Here is a 19,914-nt window from a genome sequence, read left to right on the forward strand (position 1 = left end):
AATACCAGATTACTGTACAAAGTGTGTTCCATGGAATATTACATTGTTTTCCTTATGGCACTCCTACAGAGGTGAACATTTTTCTTGCATCTCACCATTATGGGAATGAAAGGCTGGAGAGGTTCACTCCTGTGCTGGAGATCACACAGTGCATGGGAGCGGAAGCCGCTGTCCCAACCACAGTACAGCTCTGGGCTCTTTACCCCCCTTTATTCTCAGCTATATGGTCCACAACTTTTGAAGATAAATTTCTGTCTTCATATATGTATCTACATTGTTCCTAAGAGCACGTATGGACTCACAACCTAGAAAAAATGTCTTCAGGAGTGATGATGATGCAAACTCTTCCCAGTAACCTTTTGATATAAGCAGACCAGGCCTTCAGATCCACCAACCTTAAACAAGTTCACTTGGTCTTGTTTCTATTTGGACAGAAATGGTACCCAGCTGTCCAGCTGCCTCATGGATGCCTATGAAGTGTCTGTCCTAGAGCCCTTGACACTGCTCAGGTGAACCTAGGCATCTGGCCTTCTAGATAACTGTTCTTGTCCATTTCAGTTTCTGGCTGTTGAGAGTCTCCGTCTTTGTTTGAGAAAGGGGTGAGGGCAGGACCCTGTCAAATGTGCAGGAACTCTGAAAGGGTTACAGGTGTGGACAGGAAGGGGACCCCCATGACTCGGAGCCCTGTGACATTTGCCTGAGGAGCATCTGACCAGGGTAGTGAGGCCATTTCCTCTGAGGGGATTGAGTGCTGATGTGGACGTGAACAGAGAACAAGAAGTGCCATTTGGCTTCAGAAACTCAATAGAAGACTCGGCAAAAGAAATTAGGGAGTGGGCCTAAAAAAAATGAAAGGAACTGCCTCTTCTTTCTGCTAACTTTGGATTGTGTTTGCATGGAAATTTGTGTTTATGAAATAATTGAGCCATATGGATGTGCAAGGGTACATGTGTTACCCAGGTCTGTGGGTATGAGGAGCAGTTGAAGGGTGTGGGTTTATCTGGAGGTGGGGTGGGTGGGTGGACATGGTAACGTGAGTAGGGGCAGTTCTGGGGAAGATGGCCCATGTAAATTCCAAGGATCTGGGTGCTTTGGCGAGATAATGCTCCTCCTCATACATTGTTCTGCATGCTTGTATTTATGTATTTTTTAGATCACCATCTGGCTCTACTGCCCCAATGTTTCATGGATAAGAGTGCAGTGTCTTCTCTGGGGAATCTCTTTTTCTGATGATGAGTAGAGGGAAGCAAGTGCCCACCTCTGAATGTACAGGCCCGGAAAGGTGGAGCTCATTTCTCTCATTAAAATCGGTAGGTTAGAATCAAAAGATGCAAGCAAGGGGAGGGGTTCTGGGATGTGAGAACTGGCCAGCGGCCTCCATTCTTCCACAGGGAAAGAGGTTGTGTTGAAACCACACAGGGCAATCGTTAAGAGTCTTGTGTTGAAACCACACAGGGCAATCGTTAAGAGTCTTACCCGCTGTTTCTTTCTTGCCTTCATTTGTTTTTATTATATAGTTTTACCAACATTCTGTAGGGACCACGATCCAGGTCTTGAAAGTCACCTGTTGCTCAGAATGTCTGCCCGGGAGTAGACAAAAGAAATTACCCTTTAATACATGTTGATTGTGTGGCACATCCTCTACGGTGTGCTTTTGACATCTATCATTTAGCCCAACCTGGAGTGAAGTGAATATTATTCTCATTTTACAGATGATTAGCCCTGGTGGGAGGGAGGTGTGGCCGGGCTGATGGTCGCTGTTCCCCTCGGACGGGAGCCCTTCGACCTCCTCAGCACAGGCAGCAGGCCAGCCGCTGCTGTTCCCGCTCACAGCATCTTTGTATGATGCCACTGGGACTGGCTGTGCCTGGGCGCTCACCACATGGGAGGCTGCCCACACAGGTGAAAAGATCCCCAGAGAGGGAAGCAGAGCCCTCCTCCCCAGCACATGGTCACCACGAGATGGACCTGAGACATCACCCTGTGTGTTTGGACTGTTAGCCTGGGTGGTAGTTGGGGCTCGTTGCCATCCTCTACCAGAAGCGCACGATCGACATTCCTCTCCGAAAGGCCTTTGATTTAGAAATGCCAGTTCTGCGCCTCCTTTCAATATTAGCATGGAAAGTCCATTTTCTTTTTTTCTAGCCCCTCAAAATGTCTGCTTTTAGTGTCTTTTCCCCCGGGACACCCAGAGTGTGAATCGTAGTGTGGAGGAGGCAACCGTCATAACTTTGCTCCTTAAACTTTTACCTGACTGAGTGTGTCTATCTTTGCAACTCTAAAGAAGTGGGGGTTGGGGGTAGCGAGACTGAAGAAAAGACATTTACTGTCCCAGCAGATTGTAGGAGAGGTTTCCAGGAGGTTTACGGGAAAGCAGCCTCTGTTCACTCTGGGTCACCATTATGAGGATTCTTACTTTCCATCAACTATCTCTTAGGGCAGTTTCTTGCCAATTCAGCTTGTCATGGTGCTTCTATTTTGGAAAATTTAGAAATATTTCCATTGACTTCAGATATGTTCAAAGTATTCCTAGGTGTGGTGAGATTTCCAGGTTGAGTGCTTTTGGTCAGTGCCCTCACTGGTAGCTTCACCAGAAGTGGTGTCTGTCATGTGAGGATGGATGCCTCTCCCCTCTCTCTTGTTTCCCTTCCCATCATGCTAACCTATTAGCATGGTAGAATGATAGTGGTCAGAGGTAGAGGCCCTAAGAGAAACTCTAGTCAGACCCTTGTTTAACCCTAAGAAAGCTGAGCGCTGGAGAGGTGAGGTGATTTTCCATCGGTCTCTGAGAACAAGAACACAGGGCAGAGGATACAGGGCTCTTTTCTCTAAGCCCAGGATTCCTTTGGCCACATCCCCTCTTTCCTCAGTACTCTTTCCTGGCGTATTCATCTTCCTTCTAGCTCATCTTCCTTCTAGCTCTTCTTCCTCTTCTGGAGATTTCTCATTCTTTTCTTAATTAGCAAGTTTTATTCTTTTATTTGTTAATAATCGTGGGTCTTTAGTGTTTCTCTTGGGGGAGGCCGAGAAGGCTAATATGGGTCTCTTATGCAGTAAGAAAGATTTAATTAGGCAAAAAATAGGAATGGACAAGAGTGAGAGAATTCAAGAGAAGCCAAGCAGCACAGAGCCAGTGAAGATGGGAACCAGTGACTCCCAATGGGGCCCAGTGCTCTCTGTTCCCCGGAGTGTGGTAGAGGAATCCCTGCTGAGTTGTAGGAAAGTTCCATGAGCTGAGGGTGATCACAGATGAGCCATGGGTGTTCCTGCCTTGATGTTGCAACCACACTCTGTCTTGGAATGTTTTCTGGGCTCTTCCATAGCTTTAGGATAGGTGAGCCAACCAGTCCCTAGCTTAAGAGAGGTGCCCTTGAGAAAAACTGAGGAGTCCTGCGATGGCAGAAGTAATCTCAAATAAAAAGATGCCTTTCTGTGAGAACCCTCTCAATACAGGCCAAGAAGCCAGGGAATGTTATTTGATTGTTCTGATGACACTTTGCTAAGTTTTTTAAGGAGAATCCAGAGAGGTTTCTCTGGAAGTCTCCTTTCTCTGATGGTCTCAGCATCTCCGCTTCTGAAATGTTTCTGTGGAGCCAGATGACAGAATTGTATGGTTTTTAGGTTTCTGCCTCTTGGCCTCTAGGTTCTTCACTTTATCTCATCTAGTTGAGGACAGTCGTGGCTTACATGATATCCAGTATCGAAAGCAGTACACTTCCCCTGACTATACATTAGACTTTCCCTGGAAACTTCTAGAAATGCTGATGCCCACACACAATAGTGAGACAGAATTTCTGAAGAGGGGATGTCTATTTTAGAAGCTTCCAAGGTGAATCTACTTGCAGCCAAGGTTGAGAGCCACTGACCTTCTTTGCAGGAAAGGTAAGAAGTGAGCTTTTTACCTGCTTTGTTTCTGTCTCTTTGGAGTGTATTTTAGTCACATGTCTTCCCTGATTTCTCTCAGTTCTCTTGCAGGTCATGGTGTAAGAGCAGGAGCCCCATTGGTATCCTGGAATTCAGCCTAAGAGAATGGGATGATTAATTTTTGTGTCATGACACTGGCAAGCCTTTCGCCTGTAACAGCGTTAAGCACACATCCTGGATTCTGTAACTGGGATGCTCCGGTCTTTGTGAATTCAGGTCATTTAAGGTTCCTGGACCCAATTCCAACACATGCTTGTTCTGAGTGTATGTGTGTGTGCGTGTGCATACATGTGTAGTTTTTTTTTATACCAGAAAGCAATTCTCAGACACTAGCAGGATATCAGAGAATTCAGTTTGGTTTTGATATCACCCCAGAGATAGTGTCAGATTCCACAGAGGAGGTGCTTGGTCTCTGAAGGTCTCTCTTAACTTTAGATTCTAATCACATTCTGTGCTTTTGACCCTCTGGAAATAAATTAGAGGTCCCCATCACTTCCTCCTTCTCAGATTTTGTCAGGCTGAGGGGTACCTCAGGACCCCCAAACCTGCCTGTTCTAAATAGGTTCTGTTATCCACTGTATACAGACAAAACATACTCTTCGTGTGTACAACTTTCAATAGAAATGAATTTTATTTATTTATTTTTAAAGATTTATTCTTTTTAAAGATTTATTTATGCCTACAGAACTGGGGTACAGGCCAGAGATACAGGGGCGGTGAGAGGCTTCACCTAAGACAGAGTGGGAGCAGAACAGGCAGATAGACAAAGTACACTGGTGAGGGGGGCAGCGGATGAGACGGGGGAGGTCTGCCGCGCTGTGTGGTCACCTCCGGAGTTGGGGATTGAACTCGCACTGAAGTGGCTGCTGGTCAGTGCTGCGTCCCAACCCACTGCACCACCAGGGAGGGCCTGAGGAATTAATTTTAATAGCATTAGTGTGCAATAGAGAGAAGAGAAGATAATAATTCCCAATTAAACACCCAAAGTTCCCCATCCCCTCATGGCTAAATGCTAAATGCCTCTTGGCTAAATAGGGTTGGCCTAAAGCAAGGCTAACTGAAACCTGAAAGTTTGCCACACGTTTAAGGCATGTTACGGTGGGAACTGTTGGAAAGGGCAGCAGGGTCAGGCAACTTAGGAAAAGAGCAAAATCAAAATATACGTCAAGATAAAGGCTGCCACTCTCAGCCTTCCCACCGGTATCTCCCCCACACCTCTGTCTTCCAAGTGTCTCCTTCCATGTCTCTGCACCCCTGGTGCAAGCCCAAGGCCAAGAAGCAAGCACAGCTGCTGCTTCACATGCCTGGACCACGTGCCTCGCCCAGATCTTCCAAGTCTTTTCTCACAGTCCTTTTTAGCTTCCCCTGACTACATCCCACCCTTACTTGGTTGGGGCAAGGAACCTGGAACCTCCCCTTTCTATCAGAATTGCACTGTTAATTTGCTCATTTGCTAAAGTGCTTCAAAGAATTCAGGAAACCATTTACTCACTATATCACAGACATACTACAAACCATTGGGAACATTATTTAGGAACAGCCAGTTGGAAGAGAAGCGTGTGGAAAGGTATGCACTCTCTAGGCATGCCATCTCTCCAGATCTTCACATCCTCTCATCCAAAAGCTGGTCCAGAAGCTTTCCTTTTATGGAGGCATCGCAGCATCGATTTGACAGATGACATGACATCAGCCATTAGCAATTGAACTCAATCTCTACCACCTTTCCTGGAGGTCAGGGATGGGACTGCCAGTTCTAATCCTTTAATCACATGGTTGTCTGACAGCCAGCCCCCACAATGAGGTGCTTCCTCAAAAGCCACTCCATGGACATAATTTAGGAGATTTCCAAGGCTTTTGGAAAACAAATATATGTAAGAAATACTATGTAAGAAATAAGTTTAGGTCCTTTATTTTGCTTCTAAATCACAGTATCTCACAGTCTAAGTGGGCAACTGGAGTCTGGAGGACATGGGTCATGCTGACCAGAAAGACCCAGTTGACCTTGCTTCTACTCACCTGTTCATCTCTTGTTCCTAGGAGGATTATTCCAGTTCCACTGTTACCATGCACAGAAGGTCTCCTGCTGTTCTCCCAGAGATACTGAACATACCTGAGTGGTGTCTGGAAGTGGCTAGCACCAGCTCTTTGCATTCACTGTGTGTTATCTCTTCCCAACTTCATTTTCTCTGATGTCTAGATAGTAGTTTGAATTGGCCATGTTGACAGTGTTTACACTAGAAATTGGCAGAGGCTACACACAGAGCTTTTCTCCCTTTAATGAACCTGGTGGTAGTATTTGTGAATACACCTCTTAGATGACGATTTAACCAAATGGTCCACTCATCTCTGGCACATTGGAACTTCTCTGTGCTGTCCTTGGTCTGCTTGTGAGTGGGCATTTCAGTCTGGTCCAACTCTTAGCTTCTAGAATAACTTAGAAGACATCTAAGCCCATGATTACAAGTTAGCCCTTCAGATATTGGAAAACAGTTCTGATGTCACTCTCAAGTCTCTCTTTCCAAGTTGAGTATTCTTAGTGCTTTCAATATTTTCTCATGTGATAGGAGTCTCTGTGGGTGTCTTTGAACACTGGGGAACACTTGCAGGGCTTTCAAAGGGAAACAACAATTCTCTAGAGATCATCTGTGGACTCTTTCACAAAAAGCTTTTCATTTTCTATGTTCTGTGTCCTGTCTGATACCCTGTGAATGGGGTGTTGACAGAAGGTGGGGGTTCAGTCTTGGGCGCAGTTGCTGATTGCCGCCCTCAAGTTCTTCTTTCCCTAAAATGCATGTTGCTGCCAGCACTCTTGATGGGCTCGAATTCATCTAAGTGTCATCAAAACACAGATTCTGGGTTCTGAAACAGGTAATTTTCCCACTGCTGTTTTGTTTTCTTTCAGAGGCTTTAAATATTCCCGTTCTTTCTTCGCTTTTCTCCAGCGTTCAATCATTTGTTGCCTGATCACCAAAACGATGTGTTGCTGACAGCGTTTTAAGTCCAGGATTCAGCGAGACACATAAAAAGTGAATTTGTTAAGACTTACCCTGCTGACTGTCACTAGAAGGGGCTCAAGCAGCAAAAGAGGGGGCAGTGCCCTGTGTTCATCTCTCAGAACCACTGCTCCTCATCCTTAGGAATTCAATGTGTGGTTGAGTCTGGACCTGACCTCAGTGTGGGTTAACTAGAGAAGAAGTAATATGATCTTCCTTTCTGCCATTTTATATGGAGGACAGCTATGTGGGAATCAGAGGGGAGTTCTTTGGTTTAAAGGCAGGGGAAGGTTGAATGCGCTTCATCAGCAGCATTATAAAAGGGTCATGCTAGGGATCTTTTCTTTTGAGTAACCGAGTCCATTGGCCTCCTGAAGAGAGGCAGTGGGACTGTACCAGCGAAGAGAAAGCCCTCTGGGGATTTGTCTCCTTGCTATGTTCTCAGCATTGCTTTCTTTGTCTTTCATTCATTAGGTTTTAGCCTTTGGGAGTAGGTGTACTGGCATTTCTATCTCCTTGACAGCCAGAGGGGGAGAGAGAGAGGGAGGGGAAGAGAGAGGGGTGTCTGTGTTCAGGACTGCCTGTCAGATGGTGAATTTGAACAGAGGCAGCTGTTGTCATGGTGATAGCAGGTTGCATCCCACCACCATGGAAACCAAAGTTAAAAAACTGATGTTAAGGCTGGAAGTCACATGATACATTTTGTTTTGTTTTGTTTTAAAAAAAGAAAAAGGGGTTTGGTTTTTCAATCTGAATTTTTTTAAGTGTGAGGTTGGGTGATGAGAAAAATTGCAAAAAGGAAAGAGATGATCATGGCACTGGGCCGCATGAAGTATGTAGAACCTTGGCTTCATTTTTTTCTACTGTTGGTGCATTTCTCCTGCCATGGGGTTAGGAAAAGAAAGGGGAGCACAGTGTCGGTTTCCAGATTTGCTGTAGATACCAGATACCTGTCACACAGAGAAGCACACGGCTTCGCCCTCCTCCCCTTTGGTGGTAGCGTCAGTCTGCCCTCTGGGATCTCCCCAGTGCAGAGACGAGAAGCCTACACAGTTAAGGACTGAGAACATAGATGGCCCTGGAGTCACGGAGGTTCGGATCACCTCTGTGACGAGGGGGGCTATTACAGGGATAAGTTGAGGTCTTACCACCATTTTTCAAGAATTTATAGAAGTTACCTGCAGCTCCTTTAAGCCTTAGGGAACACAGTCTCTTTGTTTATTCCCTGTTCTGGATTGGCCTCTTCAGACTTCCTGGCCTGCTGGATCAGCCATGGCATGAGCACAGAGTCAAAAGGAACTGTTCTAGGAGTGTCCTGGCATCTGTTAGAGACCCCTTGGGCCAGCCTCACCTCCTAGCTGGTTGTTGGGTGAAGAGATTTGCAGAGACTCTAAAGAGTCTGCTTGAATCTCCACCTTTATATCTAGTATTTACTCTCACTTCATGCCACCATCTGCAAAGAGGTGAAAGGAATAACTTTTTAGGGAGGAGAGCTGACCTCACGCCTGTTCATACAGGGCTGGTTTTGATTTTCTTTTCACCCTGATGTGATGAAGAACTGGTGGCTCTAACAGGAAGGCTGGGAGACAGGTATCCCAGGAGGATCTCGGACCCTGGGGAGTGGGAGGAAGATTGGCAATGTGCAGAAACTGTTAACACAAAAGAGATGGTCCTAACCCTGTCTGGGTTTATGCACAAGGTCCTGGCATTTCAGTATTACTGGTCCCTGCAGGATAGATGTATGGTTCTCAGCAGCTCATGGCAGGGGTATGATGTCATCCGCATATGATCTCACTGAGTTTCCATCAGGAACAGGAGCCGGACTTCTGTGCGGGTTCAACCCTGCCTGTTCTTAGCCCTGGCCTTGGGTGTGATTAACATCTTGTCTAATCACTTGGGGAGATTGCATGAGAGCCATCAGCTTCATAAATCCTCCTTTGGGACTGGTGTTTGGATGTGCTTTCCATAGTCCTCAGACGTTCTGGGCCAAATGTCTTTGCTCTCTTCCGAGAGGCCCATTACCATCACTTTCTTTTAGATCCTTTATTGTGATGGGTTTCTTTAGCGTCAGCCCATGGCTGCAGCCAGCCAGTCCATGCTTGGAGCCCGTGACCAGTAACAGATGCTTTCTTGAAATTTCGAGCCACAGCAGATGCTAAAGGATTGAGTTAGTAGGATGGTAAAAATGTGCATTTGTGTAGCACTTTACTTTCAAAGGACTTTCATATCCATGTGTCATTTTAGACTTTGATCCTTTTGTGTGTGTTTGGATTGGTGGGTCTGGACAGCCATGGTTTTGCCTAACTCTCAAATAACACATTGGGGAACTTTGGCAGGGAGATCCCTGGCTCTGGTTTGCCATCACCACGCTACATTTTCTTCATGGCATGACAAGTCTCGGGAAGGTCCTGATTCTCCTCATATTAAAAATGCAGCCCGAGAGCCTTGGGTTGCTTCATCTCACTACTCTTCCTAGCTAGGATGTCTCTTGCGCACAGTCCGTGAGCGATCACAGACTCAGCATGACCCCTTCCCTGTGACTGCTTTTGAGTCTATATCTGCTTGTTAGAATGACCTTGATGTGCAGGTGACTGAGGGCTGGTAAGAAATCACCCAGATGCCCAGGCTGCCTAGAATGAGACAGGGACCTGTGATGGAATGAGGGAACGGAGACACACTTTCTTGTAGGAAGATTGCTCTGGGCTTGGGGGGAAAGGTAGAAATGGATAAAGGAGGCTGATCCACACCTCCCCTGGGACTGTGGGCTGTTCTAGAATCCCATGGGGGTTTATAGGAAGAGCCTGAGTGGCCACAGGCTGCTCCCCACAAAGGTGCATCATCCGTTAGGCCTGGAGTTGGAAAGCCCCGCTCCTGTCTGCCTTCTGACCCGTGTGGTTCCCCCGCACCTCTGAACATACAGCCTTCATAAGTGTTCTGATTTCACAGGCTCTAAGGAAGCATATGAGCGCAGAGGGGTCTAGGGTCAGCACTTGACAGTAGTGGGGGGATGCATGTGTCCCTGGGGACATCCCAGTTTTGCTGCTCACAGCCTGTATCCTCCCAATCCTGTCCTTTCAGATGAATCCCTGACGGGTGGAGATAGAGAGGCCCTCTGGGCTTGGCTTGGGGTTCAGCTCCCAGACCTGGCCTTCAGGGCTTTGTTGACAACCAGAGCCAGCACCTCCTGCACCCCAGAGGGTAACCCTCTGCCTCTCCCCAGCGATCTGTGCTTTAACAAGGAAGTGAACAAATGGCAGGTGTGCAGGCCAAAAGTGCTGCTCAAATTAGCTGTGTTGCTAAGGAAACAAGTCAACCATTGGAAGGCAGGAACTTTGGGTAAAGGAGATAAATCAATAAGTGAACCTATTTTTATCATTTCCCTAATGATTGTCTTGAAGCTGCTAGACGGGAGAGGAGAGTTGGAGCGATACGGGTCCTCATTAACGGGCTCAGAGGGATAGAGGAGTGGAGAGATGTGTGGGGAGTCTGCCAGGGAAGTTCGTGAAATGAGGCCCCTGGTGCACAGACAGAGGCAGTGAGGTGGCATCCTGGTGGGCTTCACGGCCCATTCATGGCCGTCTCCTGATCTGGTCCTTTCCCTTTGTTCTCCCACACTGGTCCTCTCAGACATCTGTTGTTGGTGTCCATGACCTTCAGGTTGGGTTGGGATTTTGTGTTGGTTTGTTTGCTTTTTCAGAATAAATACAGCTTTAATTGATTTTACAATTATAAATTAGCACATGCTCATTGTAACACTCACACAATACATATAGCAGTAAAGGGGAAAGCAAAAATAACCCCTTACCCTGAGAAAGCTCATTATCCTTCCAGCAAGACAGATTTTTTTTTTTCCTTAACTCCTTAAATTTTTTTTTTTTAATCTTAAAGGGATCTTCTATGCATGCTGGTTTCCTCTTTTTCTTTTTTGTACACAATACAAAAATTTCAGATGGGTGTACAGTGTAGGGTAAGAGTCTGGTACCTTTTGGTAGGGGTACAGCTGGCTCTAGTTTTCTTAGCTACGTACTTACCCACTGATTAATTCATTTGAAATCAGTTACTGGGTGCCCACTTCACACAGGGCAGTGGATTACAGAGGTGAATGAGACAGCAGAGATCCCGACTCAGGCTCCTCTGCCTCAGGCTGTGTTAGCTCTATTTCTTCAAGATCTCAAATCACAAATAGTCTGGGGCTTCAAAGAGAGGCCTTATTCTCCAAAATGTGTCGGGGTCTGGCACAGATGTAATGGAGTCTCTGAGTTCCTGGGCAGACCCCTAGTCAAAGCCCTATCCTGTGTCATGAAGGTCATTGTTTTGGGGGGTCCCGACTACTTGGGGTGTACCTTGTCCCCTGTCCAAGTCGTGTGTCTGTCTGGCTGGTGAGGTACCATAGCTTGACACAGGGCATTGTTTCTAGAAATGTTCTTCCCTTTGCAGATGGGGCAGGACACTGCGAGTGGGTTTCAAGTCCTGCTGGGGGGAGAGTCAGGAGCAGGTCTCTGAGTCGACTCCCAGAGGTGGAGGGAACAAGAGCCAGTGGCTACAGCGAGTGACCTGCGGCCCTTGGGGAGGCCTCATGTGCATTCAGGCCTGCACTGACACTGCGTGGGTGCCTACTGTGCACGAGAGTGGTGTCAGCACAGTCGGTGGAGAGATGGACAGAACACCTCTCCGGCTGCCGAGAGCTAGTTTCTAGGGGGAGATAAATACAAGGAAAAATGATAAAATTGCTCTGTGCAAAGAGCACAGGGAGAAACGTTCACAGTCGAGGTGACATTTCAGCTTGATCTTGGTAAGGAAGAGAATGGCTCTGGCAGGAGGAAGCAAAAGCACCGAGATGTAAGTGGCTGTTTCGCAAATAGAGAGAAGTAGTCCAGAGGTTAAAGAAACACGCTGTAAGGAGAGTGGCTGGGACTTGGACAGAATAGGATGTTCCCCTGTGCTTTTCTTTCTAAAGACTTCCCATCTCCATCTTCCTTCACCGTATCCACAGCTACATGGAATTTCCACATCACATCTTTTGTTATTCAGATTTTTAGTTACCTGTGACATAGGTTCATCCAAGGGTGGGATGACCTGTGGGACCTCAGGTGACATTCCCTCTCCAGGATATGTGCATTTGAACAGTTTTCAGAATTTCAAGCCAAAGGTTCACTGCTTCGAATGGGTCCTTAGCAATCACACCATTGACAAAGTATTTGGATGGGCTGGAAGCAGGAAGGGACTCTTCAGAAGTTATGAACTTACAAGCTCTCACCTTTAGTTTCTGGCCTCATATGGCACCGTGAGACCTCATGAATTCTCAGCCACACAGACACCCAGGCAGTCACAGGAAGTCTGGCTCATCAACACCATGGCCTTGCTCTTGCCTTGGGGACCTTGCAGTGATGGCCACACCACCCAAGGGTAGCCCTATGTACCCCAACAAACCCGAAGTGTCCCAGGGCACTTCAGGCGAGAGGAGCTTAGAGCCTCTAGCAGGGAGCTATGTGCTTTGTGTATCTGGCTGGGAAATGAGGCGGGAGGTGGGGCCACGTGAGTATTGCTACGTAGAAAGGTATCACTGGTGTGCAGCCAACCAGTCCTACCTGCAGGTCAGGTTAAGTCTGTGGTTATCACTTTCAGGTTTTCAGGGGATGAAGGGTGAACCCTCCAAAGCTGGAAATGATCACTTGTGGTATCTGCAGTTTGGATCTGCCCAGTGATTTTCTGAGTTTGCATGGGGTATATCCAGCCACAGGGTGGCTAGCTGAACCCCGCACTCTGTGAGCATTTTTCTTAGCAACAGGGACTGGCAGGGCATGAAGTGCAAAAGACACATGATTCATACCTGTCGGCTCTCCCCCTCCCTACCGCCCCACCCCGTCCTCTCCCACTTCAGGGTCTCTGCCTGTGTGTCAGGGTGTCCCGAGTGTGTTCCACGCCCTTTGTTCCCAGGAGATGTGCTTGACCAAAGAGCTACATGGTGGGGCTCATGGGCGTGCCATGGGCTGTCGCATTCCCTTTGGGAAGATACGTGAACATATTTGGGTGTGAGTACTCGAGCCTGCATTTTAGGGGCACTGTCCTTAGTGTTCTCGGGGTCTGCTGTCCTTTGTTGGGGACTTGAGGTATACTCTCAGGAAAGGGCATGCTTTGTTGGCTACCCCTTTCTGATTCCCTTTTTCATTTTACCATTTGGGCCTGGAGAATTCTGGGTCTGGACCAGGCCCTCCCTGCTAGCCTGTGTAGAGTTTAGGGGGCACAGGGTCAACCTGTGTTCCCTGGTCACTCGACACGAGTTCAGAGCTCTGGGCTAGTGCCTGTGATGGGAGGGAGCACGCTCCCCTCTGGGCATGGGTGGCCTTGGGTGGCACATGTGTGGGGACACGTCCTGAGAAAGGAGGGACAAATCTAGTTGGGCCTCTGGAGCATGTCTGTGGCATGCTCAGCGCTCAGAGGCCTAATTTGGTGGCCAGAGAGATTGGGGAGAAAGAAATGGCTTTGTGATGTTCCTGTGTGGCTAGGGGATTTTTGTGGGCACACTGGGATCTGGAGACGGGGGCTGGCTCTGGCTCCCTGGGAACTCTCCACCTTTCAGATCCGGTCCCCAGGCTACAGGGCAGCAGAATCCCGCAGATCACCTTCGTATGGGGTCCTGTGTGTGCCGGGCACATGTGGAACGGGAGGGTGGCCGGCTGCTTGGGGCTGCAGGGTGATGAGAAGACGCGCAGAATGTGAGTGGCGAGGCCTCCAGCTCAGAGACAGCGCCGTTTCACCCGCACACCTTTCCATTCTGTGCCAGGGCTGAAGTACTGCTGGGGCAGCCACACCTCAGCACATGCTCCTATGTTGGGGAGACATATGCCTACCCTTCCTCTGAGATGGCTCAGGTGCCCATTCACCTTTTACGTCATGGACACAAATCTCACAGAGATGGGGTCACCATTACTCCCTGGGGAAGGCTCTTGACCTTACATCCTACCCCCAGCCTGGCTGTGTGGGCACAAGGGGAGATGGACCCTTTCCCTTCCTTCCTCTCTGCCAGGCCTCTTTTCACTCCCTTCTTGGTTCTAGAATGTCCCAGGGCCTAGGTTGCTTGGCAAGACCAGTGGTAACAGCTCACATGTATCGTCACAACAGCTGCAGTATGGAGTTTGACCTGCAGAATGATTCCACTCTAGAAACTGGGGATTCCCCTTCTGTTGCCCCCGGAATCTAGGCACAGTCTTTCTGCTGACACTTGAGTTATAGTCCTATTTTCCAGAAAGGCACAAGGAGCTCCCTCACCTGCAACAAAAAACAGCCTGGAGTCATTCACCTGTAGTTTAGTTGCTAAAGGTCCTGGCTTTTGTGACCTGGATCTGGACACACAATGCATTTTGTTTCCTGAAGATGTAGAAGTTTAAGATAAAATAAGGTAGGTCAGAGCACACGTCTGCTGGCCCTAGGAAAGATTTTTCTGAGCTGGATATTAAAATAGAAGAGCTCACGTGGAGAGAATTGTTCCTTTCCTAGGGGCTCTGCTTGAATACTAGCAGACAGCCACAGTTGGAGCCTGGTGAGAGCCTTGCATGTGGGATGGGCAGGGGACGTTGGTGGCATCATCTGCAATCTTTCTCCTTTCCCTCTATTCCATTTTTGGTCCGGGTTAATTCCCTCCTATGTTGTTGAATTGAGGATCAACCACCTGCATCTGTGCAGAGAATGGCTGGCCCTTAGCAGGTGAAACAACTGGGTCTGATTCGTCTCAGACACGAAGTCATCATCTCTAGGAAAAGGAGGAATATTACTTAGTGGCTACAATTTTCCTTTTGCTGGAGAAGATACTTTGTGTTCAGAGCTGAGTTAGAGATGGTGATAGCTTCACTACTGAGGGGCCAGACATACGTGAGTTGATGAAGTCTGTATTGGTGTGTGCCCGATGAAGTCTGTATTGATGTGCGGGGCGTCTTGGAGACTCCACCCACCCCTTTGGCAAAGCTGTTCCTTAACTCCTTTCCCACGCCTTTTGAGTACATGATCCTGGCCACCATCATTGCCAACTGCATCGTCTTGGCCCTGGAGCAGCACCTTCCCGAGGACGACAAGACCCCAATGTCCCGCAGACTGGTATGTGCCCCTGTCCTCACGCCCCCGTTCCCCTTGTCCTTTGCTTTGTCATCTTGTCCCCAACCTCCTCCCCGACCCTGTAGTTTTGAGAGGAGCTGGATCTTTTCCCAGAGACAAAGGGAGGAGAGCTATAACCTTTTGAAAAGAAATCTCACCCCCGGAAAGTTCTGAGGACAACCACTTTGTATAGAATGCCCCACACATCAGGACCGGCAAGGGGGTCCACTTCCTTTACTCCCTCTCACAAGGGAATTTTGAGTAAGAGGAAAAAGGGAGGAAAAAGGAGCTAGGAGGAAGGATGGTTAAAACCTGGGGCATCTGTAGCGATGAGCTTGCCAGTGTGTCATCCACGTTCTCCATAAATGATTGCCACACCCAGCGTGTTCCTCATGAAAATAATAGCCCCACTTGATTGTGGTAGGCGAGAACCCAGAAGTTCTCAATGTGGGTGTGGGCTGGCAAGAACAGGGCCTGGTCACATGGTCAGGGTCTGGCATGGAGTCTGGTCCTGGATGATACCACATGCATCCGTTTCTCCAGTTGACTCCTCCGTGATTCCCTTTGCTTTTGTATACCCTACAAACCCTTCAGCACCCTCACATCACACCCGCAAAGGGCTGGCCCAGCACAGATGCCTGGGTCCTGTAGGAGAGGGGAAAGTCCAGAGCAGAGGTAATGTCCCAAGTTCACGTTACCTGCATCTAATGAGGTACAGTCCTCCTCTGATGGGTTCTTCTGCTCCTCATCCTACAGGAGAAGACAGAACCATATTTCATTGGGATCTTTTGCTTTGAAGCCGGCATCAAGATCGTGGCCCTGGGCTTTATCTTCCACAAGGGCTCCTATCTACGCAATGGCTGGAACGTCATGGATTTCATTGTGGTCCTCAGTGGGTGAGTCTTCTGGCTCTTTCTCTGTATGTGTGGCAGTGCATGTGGTTTCATGGTGTGACTGAGCCCTAGGCAGGTTGGAGGGCAGCAGGCTGTAGAGTAGGGGACGAAGAAAAAGTTCCAGGGTAGGATTCTACTGGGCCCCTTGGGGGAGTACGGTGCTCTGTGGAGAGCTCCATACTGGGAGTGTCTGGCAGGTGCAGGGATCTTTTGCAGAGAGATCACAGCCTCTTCTGGATTTCCATTTGTGCTTTGCTAGTGCTGAGTCTTTTCACTGAGTGTGCCCAGTGCCTGATGGGGGTACCCAAAGATGAGTCAAAAGATTCTATTGCTGCTCTTTTCCTTTGGAGCTTGGGGAAGACCCTGACCATATTTCCTAAACTGATAACTGAAGCTCCCTTTCTGAAAACAGAATTTCTGTTTTGGAAACAGAATGTTCTGCTGATAACTGGGACTCACGTTCTGAAAACAAATGTTCTGAAAACAGAATTTGGTACAATTTGCAGATGTATTAATATGGAAGAGGTATAAAATTGAATCACATTAAGATGCTTGAAAAATCATTCTTTTTGAAGTGAATATAGCAATACTACAGTGTGGTTGACCAGGCATCACTGGAAGTGTATAGGATGTATTTAAATAGAGAATAAATCATTGTTTTGGAAGGAGACATAGCTTGCCTATATTGGGGTTGGCCTAGTGCCGTTGGCAGGGAGGTGATAGGCCTGGGGATGGTGTGAGGGGTATGCTCATTGCACTTTCAGGGCTTCTGATCTCAGTGACATTGGGTCGTTGCCTCGGTCACCTGAGACATGGTGCCTGCAGGGGAGGGGCCGTCCAGGTGCGTGCAGGTGTGGCTGTGAGGGGGCATGGCCTGGGAATTCTTCTGCTGGCTTACTGTCATGTAGCAGTTCAAACCTGTGATGAGAAGATCATGGAAAGGGGAGGAGGGGACTATGTAATGATGTCAGGACTAATCAGAGGGAGAAGGGCTATGAGAAGGCATTTTTCCTGGAAGTGACCAGAGAAGTGAACAGAGAAGAGTGTGGGTTCATTTGTTTGTTCGTTGACTGTGGAATTACTTAGTCCTCTGATATTTAACCTTCACATCCACTGGGGTCACCTGAATGGAAAAGTTGAAGGTGTAATGGACTGGAATGTAGGAGTAGAAGCTCAAGCAGTCAACCCCTAGATCTGGGGGACAGGTGGAGAGAGAATCATTTATGTGTAAAAACATCTGTTGCTTTACCAAAAGGATTTTTCTCAAGGTTATTTTTCTACAAAATTATTTTACTACTACATTTTAACTACGATTTAGTGTGTAAAGCTATAATTAACACATAGTGTTTCAGAAGTACTCTGTCATAGAAAATACAGCACACCTGGATGATGTTTTTTATTTTTCTCCCCTACTTTATTGAACTGTGATTGACAAGAGTTGTATCCAGATTAATTCCACTACCTGAAAGTAGAACATTCCTTTTTGATATGAAGTGGTAGATTATTTTTGGTATCAGAAAATGCTCAAAAAATTTTCCGTATTTATTAAGAGTAATAATGTTCCCAGACCCAAAAAAATAACCTAAAAAACCATGCCAACTAGAGTATTCTACTTAAAATATTTGGGAAAATATGTATATTTAAGGTGTACAATGTAATGATTTGATATACATTGTGAAATGATTCCCATTCTCAATAATTCACCTCACATCATCACCATTTTTCTTTATTGTGTGTGATAAGGACACTTGAGATCTGCTAGCAAATTTCAAGTATATAATACATTATCATAAACTATAGACCCTGCGTTATAGAGGGTCATCTATCACTGAAAGTTTACCTTTCCATTAATAATCAATATCTGCCTTGTTTTCTCACCCTCACCCTGACTCACCACCATTCTTTTCTCTGTTACTATGAATTTGACCTCTTTTAAAAATAGAGCCCGAATATAAATGCAATCACTGTTTGTCTTTCTGTGTCTTTCTCTCACTTAGTATAATGTGCTATATGTTCATTCATATTGTTGCAAGAGCAGCATTTCCTTTTTTTTTTTAAGATTTATTTATGCATACAGAACTGGTGTACAGGCCCAGAGGTGTGGCGGGTGAGAGAATTCACCAGAGACAGAGTGGGGTGCAGAACAGGCAAAGTGATAAAGTACACTGCTGAGGGGAGCAGCAGGCAGGTCAGGAAAGGTCTTAGGCACCATGTGGGTCACCTCCGGGGCAGGCATTGAACTCATGCTGCAGGGGCTTTAGCTTCTTAGTGCTGTGTTTTAACCCGCTGCGCCACCAGGGAGGGCCCATCATTTCCTTCTTTGTAAGGCTGAGTAATATTCTGTGTGTAGACACATGTTTGCCTTATTTTCTTTACCCATTCATCTGTCCATGGACACTTAGGCTGTTTCTGTGTCTTGATTCCTGTGAGTAATGCTGCAGTGAACACGAGGGGCAGATGTCTCTTTGAGACAGTGATTTTATTTCCTTTGGATAAATACTCAGAAGTGGCATTGTTAGATCATATGGGAGTTCTATTTTTATTCTTTGAGGAGCTTCCATATTGCTTCCCATAGTGGAGGCACCAATTTACATCCCCACCAACAGTGTGCAAAGGCTCCTTCCCTTCTCCTTGCCAGTAGCTCTCTTTTGGTTTTTTGATGATAGCTGGAAGACATTTTAAATGTCCCTGAAATAAATAATATATCCTCTATTAGGAAAAGCTTAAATGACTCAGTCATTTAGAAATGTTATGATCTGTTCAGAAAAAGGTGCTAGAATGTGTATGTATTATATGTTAAGACTGTATAGAATTCTTGACCCTACTGAATGCCATGCTTCAGAGGTCATTTGAAATGTCTCATTTTGTGCATTTACTACTCCTTTTAAACTTTAAATTTTTATTTAATTTTAATTATTTAATAGTTTAATTATTACATTCAATTCTTATTGAAGAAATATGGAAAATAAAAGTCGAAGGAAGAAAACAGTCACTCTCTGCTTATCTTGAATTTCCCTTTAATGCTAAGCACACTCTTTGATGCTTATAATGTTGCCGCCTTTTCTCAATGTGGAATGTGCATATTATATATTACTCCACAGTTTGGTAGAAATCTGTAATGATGATAGCAATTTGTTAAATAGATGTACACAGCTCTTTTTGCAATATCTTAACACGTTGATTGCTTTCTGATTTGGACATTGCAAATAATTATTAAAGATGCTCCATTGTCCCTGCCTTGGATGTCACCTTTTAAGCGGCATCTTGACAGGTAGAAGTGTGCATAAGGGCGACTCCGCCATTTTGGTGTGTGTGAGGGAAGGTGGAAGAACTTCCGCAGGATGGTGACGGGCAGGAGCTGTGACCACCCTGGCAGAAGGAGCAGGCGGTAGGGACTGGCCGGGTCCTGCTGTTGGCCGCAGAGGCCCTCTGAGTCTGCACGGACAGGGAGCACATGAGGTGGGACAGCTGCCCTCTCTGTAACTCCCGCCCAGCCCTGGCTCTCCCGTTCTTGGTGGCTCCTCAGGCTTTGCTGGCTTTGGCTTTGTCTAGTAAGATCCCACGGTCTGTCTGCACTAAGAGGATGTGGTTCTTCTCTTGTCAGCACTTTCTCATCTCTTTCTCTCTACTACTGCACTCAAAACGTGCTCCAGGGAAAGGGCTGGGCTCTTGAGCTGCCTGTGGAGGGTTTTGGGTTTGTCTCATAGAAACGGATAGTCGAATTTAGCCTTACATTCCCTGGTGCTTTCCTCTGCCACACTGTGTTGCTTCTTAGGCGCACATTTTCTGGCACAGCCATCTCTAAAATCAGCCTGTGCCTTCCAGTAGTGGGAGGGTGTAGTTTAATTGACAGCTCTGTTCTTTCTTTGGGGCTCATCTTACAAATGTTGGGGTCTTAAATGAAGCGACACAGTGTGTAACACCAATGCAGTCAGGTGGTCGTGGGAGAGGAGTCCCTGAATCCTTAGCGAGGATCCTTGACTCATCCAGAGAACCTTCTTCTCAGAGATCTAGAG

At 46.9% G+C, this 19,914-nt stretch overlaps 1 protein-coding gene across 1 annotated transcript in view; it reads left to right on the plus strand.

Annotated features, from left to right (window-relative positions):
• The window catches only part of CACNA1E (calcium channel, voltage-dependent, R type, alpha 1E subunit), a 291,648-nt gene that overhangs the window by 12,978 nt on the left and 258,756 nt on the right, over window positions 1–19,914 (plus strand). The window contains exons 2-3 of the mRNA XM_004688539.2: window positions 14,903–15,008; window positions 15,762–15,901. Coding sequence (XP_004688596.1) covers window positions 14,903–15,008; window positions 15,762–15,901 — 246 coding nt within the window. The remainder of the gene's footprint in view (window positions 1–14,902; window positions 15,009–15,761; window positions 15,902–19,914) is intronic.

The sequence above is a fragment of the Condylura cristata genome, unplaced genomic scaffold (assembly GCF_000260355.1).
Source record: "Condylura cristata isolate star-nosed mole 26May11 unplaced genomic scaffold, ConCri1.0 scaffold00024, whole genome shotgun sequence".
Classification (NCBI taxonomy): Eukaryota; Metazoa; Chordata; class Mammalia; order Eulipotyphla; family Talpidae; genus Condylura; species Condylura cristata.